The sequence below is a fragment of the Thalassophryne amazonica genome, chromosome 10 (genome assembly GCF_902500255.1).
Source record: "Thalassophryne amazonica chromosome 10, fThaAma1.1, whole genome shotgun sequence".
Lineage (NCBI taxonomy): Eukaryota > Metazoa > Chordata > Actinopteri > Batrachoidiformes > Batrachoididae > Thalassophryne > Thalassophryne amazonica.
The window spans coordinates 4393978-4407792 of record NC_047112.1 but is presented as its reverse complement, the minus strand read 5'-3'; the positions used below and the strand labels follow the sequence as shown (position 1 = coordinate 4407792).

The following is a 13815-nucleotide window of genomic DNA, read 5'->3' as shown; positions in this document are numbered from 1 at the left end:
GCCTGCCATCCATGTCTCAGGAAATGATCCACCAGCGGAGTATTTGTTGCCTTGTGTTTTAAAATGTTATGTCTGTGTTGAGTGAATCTTGTCAGTAAATTGTTTTTAGTTTCTCCCACATATTGAATGCCACATTTGGTGCATGTAATCAGATATACGCAGTTGTGGCAATGTGGGCTTCCCCCTGTCATCGTTTTGTAAACATTATTGTTGGATCTGTTTTGTACCCAAGTCCGTTGTTTAAAAAAATTGCCCGTGTCCTCTCTTGGGTGGTAGTTGCATTGGGGGGACTTTGGCTTTAACCAGGTGGTCCTGTAGGTTTCTGTTCTTTCTGAATGCTGCTATAATTCTGTGTTGTGGTAGGATTTCTGTGCCTGTAGTGGCCATTTGGAAATTATTTTTTAATATTCTGACCAACTGGACTGCCGATGGAGAGTACGTTGTTATGAGGGGTAACTTTTCGGACACGTCTATGGGTTTAGTTTGCAGAAATATTTTGTATGATTTTCTGAGGAACGATCTGGAATAGCCTCTCGTATATAGGACTGAGAATAGTGTTTTGGTAGCTTGTTTAAAGTCATCCCTGTGTGTGCATATTCTATGAAAGCGTAATAGCTGTGATTTGATCAGTCCTGCAAAGGTGTGCTTGGGATGATGACTTTTTTTGTAAAGCAGTGAATGTGTGTCTGTCTCCTTAAAAAACACTTTGATGTCCAGGTTATTGTTTTCCAAAAAGTTCTTCCCCTTATATGTAGTTGTGTCCAGAAAATTTACCGAGGTCAAGTCCGTGGTGGATTTAAGAGTAATGGATTTATTGTGATTATTCAGACAGGACAAGAACTGGTTGAATTCCTCTTTGGAGTAAGTCCAGACTCCCCAAATGTCATCTAAGTATCTGTAGTAATGAAGTGGGTTTTTTGGACAAGTAGCCAAGGCAGAGGTCTCCCATTCAGCCATAAAGATATTTGCGTAGGCCGGTGCAAATTTTTTACCCATGGCTGTGCCCTTGATTTGAAGGAAGAAATTGCCATTGAATTCGAAATCGTTCCTGGTCAAATTTATTTCTAGTAGTTGTAGGAGCTCTTTGTCCGGTCTGTTTTTGTTTGGGTATTTTTGAAATATTTTTTGAATGGCCTGTATGCCTTCTTTGATGTCGATATTTGTGTATAGGCTGTCAATATCCATGGTGAATAGGATGGCATGTGTGGGTATGCTGAGTTTTTTACCTTTTCCACAAAGTCATATGTGTCCTTAATGTAACTTGAATGAAAAATTGACAGCGGATTCAAATAAAAATCTATGAAGACTGCTGTGTGGTAAGTCTCACTACTGCAATCTGAGACAATCTGTCTCCCTGGTGGAATTTCATGGGGTTTGCTCCACTTGTCTGGGTCCTTGTGTATTTTTGGTAGCATGTAAAATAGTCTGGCTCTGGGTTCAGAGTTTCGCAGCAGAAATGCTTTTTGTTTGGCATGTATAAATTTTTTTCAGTGTAGGTTGTGGATGATTTCGTCCACCAGGGGGATTGTATCTTGGTAGATGGGTTTTGTTAATTTTTGATAATATGCGGCATCCTGTAGTTGCCTGTACCCTTCCCACAGATATTGTTCTCTGTCCATAATCACCACTGGACTCCCCTTGTCGGCAGGTTTAATAATGATTTTTGTTATTTTTTAGTTCAGTCAGGGCTGCTGTCTCCTCCCTACTCAGATTTGGTTTTAGCCGGCAAACCCTGAAGTCCCTGTCAAAATATGTAGTGTCTTTGTTGATCAGGTGTAGGATCTCCCGTGGCAGTGTACCATCAGGGGGAGTCCAGGTTGATTTGGGGGTGAATGCTGGTTGTGTAGCATTGTCTCTGTGCTGAAAATAGGTTGCCAATTTAAGTTTTCTGTGGTAGGATTTCAAGTCTCCTCTGCCCTGTTCTGTGATGTGTTTATTTCCTCCCTTGGTTGGTATAAATGTTAACCCTTTGTTGAGTAGAGCAAACTGTGGAGACGTAAGGTTAAATTTTTTTGCCAAATTGATAACATTCTTAGACCCCTCCTGTCTAATTTGGCTTATGGGGTTTTTTTTTTTTTTTTTTTTGGAGGCCACTTTAAAGGGTTCGTACTATGCAGAGGTGGACATCTTTGTTAGTTTCTCAATTTCTTCCTCCATGAGGTTTTTGTAGTGATCTTGTAGTATCAGTGTTGTTGTGTATGCCCAGTTTTTAGCATTGCCCTCCAGTAATGTTAGGGTTTGTTCTGTGGGAGCTGCTGGTTTTATTATTGATGCCAGGTTGTTAGTTAGCCTAGCTATGGTTGGTGGAAGAGTATCTCCTGACACATTTTTCAGGTGGTGCACGGTTCGAATAACTGTGTGAATTGCGCGAACCTTCACCCCAAAGTCTGGGTCCTGTGTAATGTGTCCCTGTGTGTGCCTGTTGTTGTTTGTAACATTATTGTCATTGGTAGATACAGATACATGTGTGCTTTTTGTGTTGGTGTGGTGCTGTGTCGTGTTGATTTTGTGCCTTTGGTTGTTTTTGTGTGGAAGTGTATGCTCCTTTGGGACCTACCTTGGAAGAGTGTTGGCTTGTAGCCCTGTTCTCTTACCTGGTCTGTCCTCGCAGCATTGCTTCTTGGTCCATGTGTCCTGGTCACCGAAGCATAACTGCGCCTTCGAGGGTAGGAGAAGTCCCGGCGGTGCTGGGGTGCGTTGTCCCTCCAAGACGTGTGGCTAACATTAATTTGTTGGCCCCGTCTGTAGGTAACTGTAGACCAGTTGTCTTCCTGTGCCCGCCTGTACATTGTGGAGCTGTGTTGATTTGAGCCCCTTTTGGTGGAAAAAGTTTAGAAAAAGGAACGCGTGGGTGGAATAAGCTTTAAAAAAGTTGCCTTTTCAGGGGAGAGCGCGAACGCAGTCTCCCACTATCAGAAATTATGCAGTCGAGATTCCCACATTTGGGGAATTCAGCGCCCAGGTCCACAGTAGTGCAAATCTGTGGACTAATGACCAATCGACACTCCCCTCCCTGTTGCCCGGCGCCCCCCCCCCCCTACTAGCGTCCCGGTGTGAGCAGGTAATAATCAAGCAACATTTTTGGTTTGTTTTGTCTTGGACGATTTATTACGTTGCGGCTTAATGGAATTATTTTCTTTAATTTACACCCTTTGCAGTGAATTTATTTATTTATTTTGTCTGCGTTTCCTATTATATTTATTACGTTGTGGATGAACGCAATTTGTACTTTAACTTACATCTTTTGCAGTGAATTTATCAGTGTTTCAACAGGTATTTAACATTGATTTTGTTTTAATATCGATTGATTTGTTTTAACGTGCGTGACAGGACAAACACACACACACTCACACTCACTCTCACCTCCCCCTGTGTAATCTCTCCTTTTTTTTTCTGCGTTTTGTCTTATATTACGTTGTGGTTTCACCCTCTTCATGTTGGAATAAAATACATGTAAAGCTAATAATTTAAGATGAGGCACATAAGAATTTGGGCAAGAATATTAAGTGAAGCTTACCTCACCCCCTTTTTTTTTTTTTTTTTTTTTTTTTTTTTTTTTTAGTCTTTTCATTACTTATTACATTGTGGAACATAAGGTGAGGCCCATACGTATTTGGACATTAAAAAATAAAGCTCAAAGTGTTCCCCTTTTTCTCCATTTATGAATTTGTCTGTGTTATTATTTGTGTGCAACTCAGGTGTATTTCTTATTCATATTTATTTTTGGTACTATGTGATAGGCGCAGAATCACCTGAAGATGGCCAGTCCTCCCGTTGTTCGTGTAGTGAACCCAGAAGCCCCTCTGCACCGTCAGCAGGCAGTCCTGGTAGCATCTAAAGAGGCCTGGACTTTTCGTGAGAGAAGGCTGACTTTTCCACGACCTCCACAGGAACTTCTGATCCAGGCCACTGCCCTGGCCTATGCAGAGAAGCTCCTAAGAGCAGAAGGCATCCCTGCACCATCACAGCAGCAGTGCCTGGGGAAACTGGTGCTGCCTTTTGGCCAGTACCTTAATGCCACTTTCCGCTGGCTTGTGGAAAATGATGTGGGCTACATGAAATAGTAAGCATTCTATTTTAAATTACATTGTATGCTGTACCATTCTCATGGTATGCCTCATATATCTGTCTGTACAAAACTATATATGATCGGCATTTAATGTATTTCATGGCGTGTTCAAATATCATAATCTCACCGATGATGGTATTAAGGCTGATTAAGGCTGACTGGATTAAGGCTGGTACTAAGTTCATGCACGTATATCATTCCAGCATACTTGACAAGCACAGGACAGAGATGGCATGTTCACAGCGAAAGACAGAGGCAGTAAACCAGTGGGTGAAGGACTACCTGACAGCGTACGCAGAGAGCTTCCCTCAAGTCTCCACTGTTCTGGAGGCCAACATAGATCGATAGATCGGTGTATCTATGGCCAGAGAGGCTTTGAGGATCGTACCTTTCAGGAGATGTGGGAACTTTACTGCCAGTACTCCGCCCAGAAAGACAGGCCTGAACGGTTCTCGGAGGCTGACAAGAATATAATTGTGAAGGCACAAAGTTCTGTGAGGAGGTGGCTGAACACACCCTTAACTCACATTACAAGCGTGCAAATGAAGCGTTTCAAGAAATACATCACTGACAAACAGAAAGTAAGTGTTATGAAACAGGAACAGCACAATAACATGGTAAATTAATATTGTTAAAAGTTGCAATATTTTACTCACTTCTAATCAATCAATCAATCAATCAATTTTTTTATATAGCGCCAAATCACAACAAACAGTTGCCCCAAGGCGCTTTATATTGTAAGGCAAGGCCGTACAATAATTATGTAAAACCCCAACGGTCAAAACGACCCCCTGTGAGCAAGCACTTGGCTACAGTGGGAAGGAAAAACTCCCTTTTAACAGGAAGAAACCTCCAGCAGAACCAGGCTCAGGGAGGGGCAGTCTTCTGCTGGGACTGGTTGGGGCTGAGGGAGAGAACCAAGAAAAAGACATGCTGTGGAGGGGAGCAGAGATCGATCACTAATGATTAAATGCAGAGTGGTGCATACAGAGCAAAAAGAGAAAGAAACAGTGCATCATGGGAACCCCCCAGCAGTCTACGTCTATAGCAGCATAACTAAGGGATGGTTCAGGGTCACCTGATCCAGCCCTAACTATAAGCTTTAGCAAAAAGGAAAGTTTTAAGCCTAATCTTAAAAGTAGAGAGGGTGTCTGTCTCCCTGATCTGAATTGGGAGCTGGTTCCACAGGAGAGGAGCCTGAAAGCTGAAGGCTCTGCCTCCCATTCTACTCTTACAAACCCTAGGAACTACAAGTAAGCCTGCAGTCTGAGAGCGAAGCGCTCTATTGGGGTGATATGGTACTACGAGGTCCCTAAGATAAGATGGGACCTGATTATTCAAAACCTTATAAGTAAGAAGAAGAATTTTAAATTCTATTCTAGAATTAACAGGAAGCCAATGAAGAGAGGCCAATATGGGTGAGATATGCTCTCTCCTTCTAGTCCCCGTCAGTACTCTAGCTGCAGCATTTTGAATTAACTGAAGGCTTTTTAGGGAACTTTTAGGACAACCTGATAATAATGAATTACAATAGTCCAGCCTAGAGGAAATAAATGCATGAATTAGTTTTTCAGCATCACTCTGAGACAAGACCTTTCTGATTTTAGAAATATTGCGTAAATGCAAAAAAGCAGTCCTACATATTTGTTTAATATGCGCTTTGAATGACATATCCTGATCAAAAATGACTCCAAGATTTCTCACAGTATTACTAGAGGTCAGGGTAATGCCATCCAGAGTAAGGATCTGGTTAGACACCATGTTTCTAAGATTTGTGGGGCCAAGTACAATAACTTCAGTTTTATCTGAGTTTAAAAGCAGGAAATTAGAGGTCATCCATGTCTTTATGTCTGTAAGACAATCCTGCAGTTTAGCTAATTGGTGTGTGTCCTCTGGCTTCATGGATAGATAAAGCTGGGTATCATCTGCGTAACAATGAAAATTTAAGCAATACCGTCTAATAATACTGCCTAAGGGAAGCATGTATAAAGTAAATAAAATTGGTCCTAGCACAGAACCTTGTGGAACTCCATAATTAACTTTAGTCTGTGAAGAAGATTCCCCATTTACATGAACAAATTGTAATCTATTAGACAAATATGATTCAAACCACCGCAGCGCAGTGCCTTTAATACCTATGGCATGCTCTAATCTCTGTAATAAAATTTTATGGTCAACAGTATCAAAAGCAGCACTGAGGTCTAACAGAACAAGCACAGAGATGAGTCCACTGTCCGAGGCCATAAGAAGATCATTTGTAACCTTCACTAATGCTGTTTCTGTACTATGATGAATTCTAAAACCTGACTGAAACTCTTCAAATAGACCATTCCTCTGCAGATGATCAGTTAGCTGTTTTACAACTACCCTTTCAAGAATTTTTGAGAGAAAAGGAAGGTTGGAGATTGGCCTATAATTAGCCAAGATAGCTGGGTCAAGTGATGGCTTTTTAAGTAATGGTTTAATTACTGCCACCTTAAAAGCCTGTGGTACATAGCCAACTAACAAAGATAGATTGATCATATTTAAGATCGAAGCATTAAATAATGGTAGGGCTTCCTTGAGCAGCCTGGTAGGAATGGGGTCTAATAAACATGTTGATGGTTTGGATGAAGTAACTAATGAGAATAACTCAGACAGAACAATCGGAGAGAAAGAGTCTAACCAAATACCGGCATCACTGAAAGCAGCCAAAGATAACGATACGTCTTTGGGATGGTTATGAGTAATTTTTTCTCTAATAGTTAAAATTTTGTTAGCAAAGAAAGTCATGAAGTCATTACTAGTTAAAGTTAATGGAATACTCAGCTCAATAGAGCTCTGACTCTTTGTCAGCCTGGCTACAGTGCTGAAAAGAAACCTGGGGTTGTTCTTATTTTCTTCAATTAGTGATGAGTAGAAAGATGTCCTAGCTTTACGGAGGGCTTTTTTATAGAGCAACAGACTCTTTTTCCAGGCTAAGTGAAGATCTTCTAAATTAGTGAGACGCCATTTCCTCTCCAACTTACTGGTTATCTGCTTTAAGCTACGAGTTTGTGAGTTATACCACGGAGTCAGACACTTCTGATTTAAAGCTCTCTTTTTCAGAGGACCTACAGCATCCAAAGTTGTCTTCAATGAGGATGTAAAACTATTGACGAGATACTCTATCTCCCTTACAGAGTTTAGGTAGCTACTCTGCACTGTGTTGGTATATGGCATTAGAGAACATAAAGAAGGAATCATATCCTTAAACCTAGTTACAGCGCTTTCTGAAAGACTTCTAGTGTAATGAAACTTATTCCCCACTGCTGGGTAGTCCATCAGAGTAAATGTAAATGTTATTAAGAAATGATCAGACAGAAGGGAGTTTTCAGGGAATACTGTTAAGTCTTCTATTTCCATACCATAAGTCAGAACAAGATCTAAGATATGATTAAAGTGGTGGGTGGACTCATTTACTTTTTGAGCAAAGCCGATAGAGTCTAATAATAGATTAAATGCAGTGTTGAGGCTGTCATTCTTAGCATCTGTGTGGATGTTAAAATCGCCCACTATAATTATCTTATCTGAGCTAAGCACTAAGTCAGACAAAAGGTCTGAAAATTCACAGAGAAACTCACAGTAACGACCAGGTGGACGATAGATAATAACAAATAAAACTGTTTTTTGGGACTTCCAATTTGGATGGACAAGACTAAGAGACAAGCTTTCAAATGAATTAAAGCTCTGTCTGGGTTTTTGATTAATTAATAAGCTGGAATGGAAGATTGCTGCTAATCCTCCGCCCCGGCCCGTGCTACGAGCATTCTGACAGTTAGTGTGACTCGGGGGTGTTGACTCATTTAAACTAACATATTCATCCTGCTGTAACCAGGTTTCTGTTAGGCAGAATAAATCAATATGTTGATCAATTATTATATCATTTACCAACAGGGACTTAGAAGAGAGAGACCTAATGTTTAATAGACCACATTTAACTGTTTTAGTCTGTGGTGCAGTTGAAGGTGTTATATTATTTTTTCTTTTTGAATTTTTATGCTTAAATAGATTTTTGCTGGTTATTGGTGGTCTGGGAGCAGGCACCGTCTCTACGGGGATGACTGTGTTGAGTTTTGGTCACTAAAAGCTGCTGTCATAACCTCATGATACTTACAATGCTGTTGTTATCCAGGAGCAACAGCAAAGAAAACCCAAATTTGATTCAGAATGGTCAGGTGATGAAGCACAACTGCTAGCTGAAAGCCAACGCCTGGAAGGTAAATGAGATACAAATGTAATCACCATCAAGTGATTCAGAGAAATCATAATGCTAAACTTGACTATTTTTTGTACATTCTTAGAAATTGTCACATCACAGGTTTCCCACTCTACAGAAGAGCTACACCAGCCCGAGACTGCCCCCAAGAAGCGCGCCCACTCTCCTGCTAAGACACACCAGCCCAAGACTGCCCCCAAGAAATGCGCCCACTCTCCTGCCAAGACACACCAGCCCAAGACTGCCCCCAAGAAATGCGCCCACTCTCCTGCTAAGACACACCAGCCCAAGACTGCCCCCAAGAAGCGCGCCCACTCTCCTGCCAAGACACACCAGACCAAGACTGCTGCGCAGTCAAAACATCACAAACACCACAGGGCTGCTGTCCGGCCACAACAGCAGAGTTCCACAAACCAGCCCACACAGTCTCTGTCCACGTCCCAGGGTCAGGATCATCACATGAAATCGGCTCTCACTGATTCCTCTGTAAGTGATATTCTGGACTTGCAGTCGATATAAATGAAGACAATCTGGTCTGGCATATTTTTTAATTTGAATATTGCATCACTTTGTACACAATAACAACCAAACACTTTATGTGTTTTGTGTGCGTTTCAGGTGGAGTTAGAAGGTTGGGTGCGTTCGTGGGAAAACCCCAATGGCATCCCATCTGCTGACCTGTCCTGGATCAAAGAGGACACTGAAAGAGGGCTCTTTGGCCCTATTCAAACCTACAAGGGCAACACTGGTGTGTTGAAGAGGCGACGGGTAATGAAGTTAGATCGCATGTGGTTTTACCCACCAGAACCTCCAGGATATGCTACTGGTGGCGTGCCAACTCCACATCTATTTTTCCGGAGCCGTGTCTTTGTGTGGCGTCCTGTTGGGGTGTGGCGGTGCTCTCTGAAGTGTCCTCGGGGTGATAAGTGTGTGGGTGCAGGACAGAGTGTGCATCTGTACAGGTCCGGCTACCACCACCGGGTAAAGCTCACATTCATTTCTTTGTTATTACAGAGAAATACTTACTGCTAGGCTTGACTGACAATGATATGCTGTTATTTCTTTTCGTTTGATGTATATTAGGTACGTCACATCTGTGATGTTTCGGGTTGGTACACTATGATCACGGAGGTCCTGTGCTGTGGACCATGCACAAAGGCAGCCAGGAGTGGAGAAGGTGGAACAGTGGCTCGGTGGCTTGCGTGGGACACTGAGATCTTGTCACAACTTAGCGAGGCCCACCAAGCTATGTTCCCTGCCATCCTCACCAGCAAGTGAGTTGACTGAATGTGTGAGTTTTACAAATTTGGTTGCTCTAATCACCATAAACATACCGACTGTGACTCTGCCAACAGGCGTGGTGTGGATAGGAATGTTGTGCGGCTTCTGAGGGACCGGACCGAGGGGAACACTATGGTCAAAGTGAGGCGGCAGATACAGGGGAACCACATGGAGGAGTACCTTCATCATAAGGACCTTTACACCGCACTCCTCAAGTCTCTAATGAAACCTGGAGGAATTGTGTATCAGTTGGCCCGAGTGATTGAGTGAGTGCATATGTGTGTTTTATATATATATATATATATATATATATATATATATATATATATATATATATATATATATATATATATATGCAAATTGGGAGTTTAAGTAGATTTCTCATGGATGGATGGATGGATGGTCATGAGGCTGTTTTTTTGAAGGTGGGATGTCCAGAGGTGTCAGTACATAAGATGAATAAAATATTACATTTTGCCACAATTTGTATGTTTCATTAAGTACATAAGGCAAATACAATCTTATATTTGCTATGAGTTCTAGTTTACATAAACTGTTCAGGAGGTGGGATACTGAGGATCTGCTGGTTCAAATATGCTAAAATGTGCTGTTTAATTTTGTCTCTCTTCCAATGATCTGTTTAAGAAGAATCCTTTTATTTTCATATAATTTAAAACTGATATTTTTAAAAACTGTAAAATATTCAAATCATAATTTAAGTACACCTCTTTCTACATCCTACCCTTGCACACAGCCTCATACAAGCATCCTTGAGAAATATGCTTAAGCTCCTAATTATACTAGCATGTTGCCTGTGGGGACTGAGTATATTGTTAATAAAATAAGTAGCTGATATGTTTCAAGTGTGGTAATAAATTGTGCAGTTTCTACAATGACTTGGAATGGTGTGTGATTTCTGATGTTTTTAGAACCTTAGACACCCTGTAGGCTATTTCATTTTGATGTTAACTTCCTGTCTTAATTCTACATTTTCATTCTAGATTGTAATAGCCTAGTGGCCTGTGTGTGTGTATATGGCAGGGGTGGCCAAGTTCGGTCCTCGAGAGCCCCTTCCTGACGCTCAGTTGTCTCCCTGCTCCAACACACCTGAATCCAATGAAAGGCTCATTAAACGTCTGCTAACGAGTCTTTCATTGGATTCAGGTGTGTTGGAGCAGGGAGACAACTGAGTGTCAGGAAGGTGGCTCTCAAGGACCGAACTTGGCCACCCCTGGTATAGGGCTTTGCTCACACAAAAACCAGGGAGATCTGACATTTGCTATTTGCCATGCTTTTGTGTTTGAGGTCAAGGATGAATGCTGTGGAAACAGAAAGTTGATAAGACAAATATTTTAGGAGAAATTAACTATTTTAGCTAGCCAATAAACAATGGATGTTGTGCTGCAATGCACCATGGGAGTTTGGTGTTCTGAGGTTTTGCTATTGTGCTTTATTTTAGTTTGACAGTGGTGTTGGCTTTTTTGTAGATCAATTGGTTTCGTCAAGCCTTATGTTGCCACTACCATCAGCGCGTTAAGTCTCCTGTTGGTACCCTAAGTCAAAAATGTAGTGCTTTTCATGTCTTCCACATTTATCAAATTAGAAACACCTGCGGCAGATTGTGGAAGAAGGAACAGGTGTGTGTATGTGTGTGTGTATAACATTTTGATTACATTTTATACTTACAATGAACTTAATCGTATCAACATTCAGTTGTGGTGCTATTGATCATTGGCCCAAAATATATAAACATACCAAACAGCAAATGTCAGCTCTCCCTGGTTTTTGCATGAACAAAGCCATACATACATACATACACCACTTGGCTATTATAATATAGAGATGTGGGTGTACTCTGTCAGGCTACTTGGAGGTAACATGAAAAGAATCTATAGTTTATTCATCACATAATTTTGTACATACGAGTATTAACCTTCATGAAAGCCTTTGCATACTGGGTGGTTGAATGAAGGCAAAAGTGACAAATATGAACAATCACCTTTATTAGTACTACAGTAATCTTATGACACACAGTTACAGATTAAGGAGTTAGAGTAACAACATTAAAGACAGTTCATGAATGAAAGTAAAACAATGTCTTTGTTGATGAAAAGATAGATGAAAGAAGAAAAAAAAGGTATTCTCAGAAAAGTAGAAAAGCCATATTGCACCATTTCCCAGCAGGGCTTCAAAATCAATAGATAATAGTAATAATAAAGAACAATAGTTCAGCAACAATGCCAAGATGTGATAATGTCATATGCGCTTTCATCAAACTCCATCCCTAATTTACTCATGGTGTGCTGATACACATCTCGTGTGGCAGCACACTGGGTATCACTGCATGACATTGAACATCTGTGTCCATCCAGCTGTAGTCCAGGGGTAGTACTGATTCCAAGCAACACCTACAGGGAGAAATCAGTACAGTCACATGTGAATAAATGTGAAACATGAAAATGCATGCAGGCATTTGTAAATACACCAGACATGTGTCAGACATACAGCTTCCAGGTGTTATTGTGAAAACAACCATGTAGATGTACATTCAGAAAACAAATGTTGGACAGGTAATACTAATAATTGGACTATCTAAACTGTTGTGACTTGAACAACCACATAGATATACACTCAGAAAACAAATGTTGGACAGGTAATACTAATATATGCTAATATATTAGGTAGCTAATATAGGTAGCTTAGCCGCCGTTAGTTCCCCCCTGGCAGATCCCGAGCAGCCAGGAAAGCAGGCTGACTGGGTGACTGTGAGGAGGAAGCGTAGCCCTAAACAGAAGCCCCGTGTACACCGCCAACCCGTTCACATCTCTAACCGTTTTTCCCCACTCGACGATACACCCGCCGAGGATCAAACTCTGGTTATTGGCGACTCTGTTTTGAGAAATGTGAAGTTAGCGACACCAGCAACCATAGTCAATTGTCTTCCGGGGGCCAGAGCAGGCGACATTGAAGGAAATTTGAAACTGCTGGCTAAGGCTAAGCGTAAATTTGGTAAGATTGTAATTCACGTCGGCAGTAATGACACCCGGTTACGCCAATCAGAGGTCACTAAAATTAACATTAAATCGGTGTGTAACTTTGCAAAAACAATGTCGGACTCTGTAGTTTTCTCTGGGCCCCTCCCCAATCGGACCGGGAGTGACATGTTTAGCCGCATGTTCTCCTTGAATTGCTGGCTGTCTGAGTGGTGTCCAAAAAATGAGGTGGGCTTCATAGATAATTGGCAAAGCTTCTGGGGAAAACCTGGTCTTGTTAGGAGAGACGGCATCCATCCCACTTTGGATGGAGCAGCTCTCATTTCTAGAAATCTGGCCAATTTTCTTAAATCCTCCAAACCGTGACTATCCAGGGTTGGGACCAGGAAGCAGAGTTGTAGTCTTACACACCTCTCTGCAGCTTCTCTCCCCCTGCCATCCCCTCATTACCCCATCCCCGTAGAGACGGTGCCTGCTCCCAGACCACCAATAACCAGCAAAAATCTATTTAAGCATAAAAATTCAAAAAGAAAAAATAATATAGCACCTTCAACTGCACCACAGACTAAAACAGTTAAATGTGGTCTATTAAACATTAGGTCTCTCTCTTCTAAGTCCCTGTTGGTAAATGATATAATAATTGATCAACATATTGATTTATTCTGCCTAACAGAAACCTGGTTACAGCAGGATGAATATGTTAGTTTAAATGAGTCAACACCCCCGAGTCACACTAACTGTCAGAATGCTCGTAGCACGGGCCGGGGCGGAGGATTAGCAGCAATCTTCCATTCCAGCTTATTAATTAATCAAAAACCCAGACAGAGCTTTAATTCATTTGAAAGCTTGTCTCTTAGTCTTGTCCATCCAAATTGGAAGTCCCAAAAACCAGTTTTATTTGTTATTATCTATCGTCCACCTGGTCGTTACTATGAGTTTCTCTGTGAATTTTCAGACCTTTTGTCTGACTTAGTGCTTAGCTCAGATAAGATAATTATAGTGGGCGATTTTAACATCCACACAGATGCTGAGAATGACAGCCTCAACACTGCATTTAATCTATTATTAGACTCTATTGGCTTTGCTCAAAAAGTAAATGAGTCCACCCACCACTTTAATCATATCTTAGATCTTGTTCTGACTTATGGTACGGAAATAGAAGACTTAACAGTATTCCCTGAAAACTCCCTTCTGTCTGATCATTTTTTAATAACATTTACATTTACTCTGATGGA

At 41.3% G+C, this 13815-nt stretch overlaps 1 protein-coding gene and 1 pseudogene across 1 annotated transcript; one reads left to right on the top strand and one right to left on the bottom strand.

The window, feature by feature from the left end:
• Positions 1-2165: 2165 nt before the first annotated feature.
• Positions 2166-9857, top strand: LOC117519426. Its single transcript, XM_034180774.1, has 8 exons — positions 2166-3061; positions 3741-4063; positions 4273-4650; positions 8223-8307; positions 8392-8792; positions 8925-9287; positions 9390-9580; positions 9662-9857. The coding sequence occupies exons 3-8, from the start codon at positions 4303-4305 to the stop codon at positions 9855-9857; spliced, it is 1584 nt and encodes a 527-aa protein (XP_034036665.1). The 5' UTR covers positions 2166-3061; positions 3741-4063; positions 4273-4302.
• Positions 2882-3069, bottom strand: LOC117519593 (annotated as a pseudogene).
• Positions 9858-13815: the final 3958 nt, after the last annotated feature.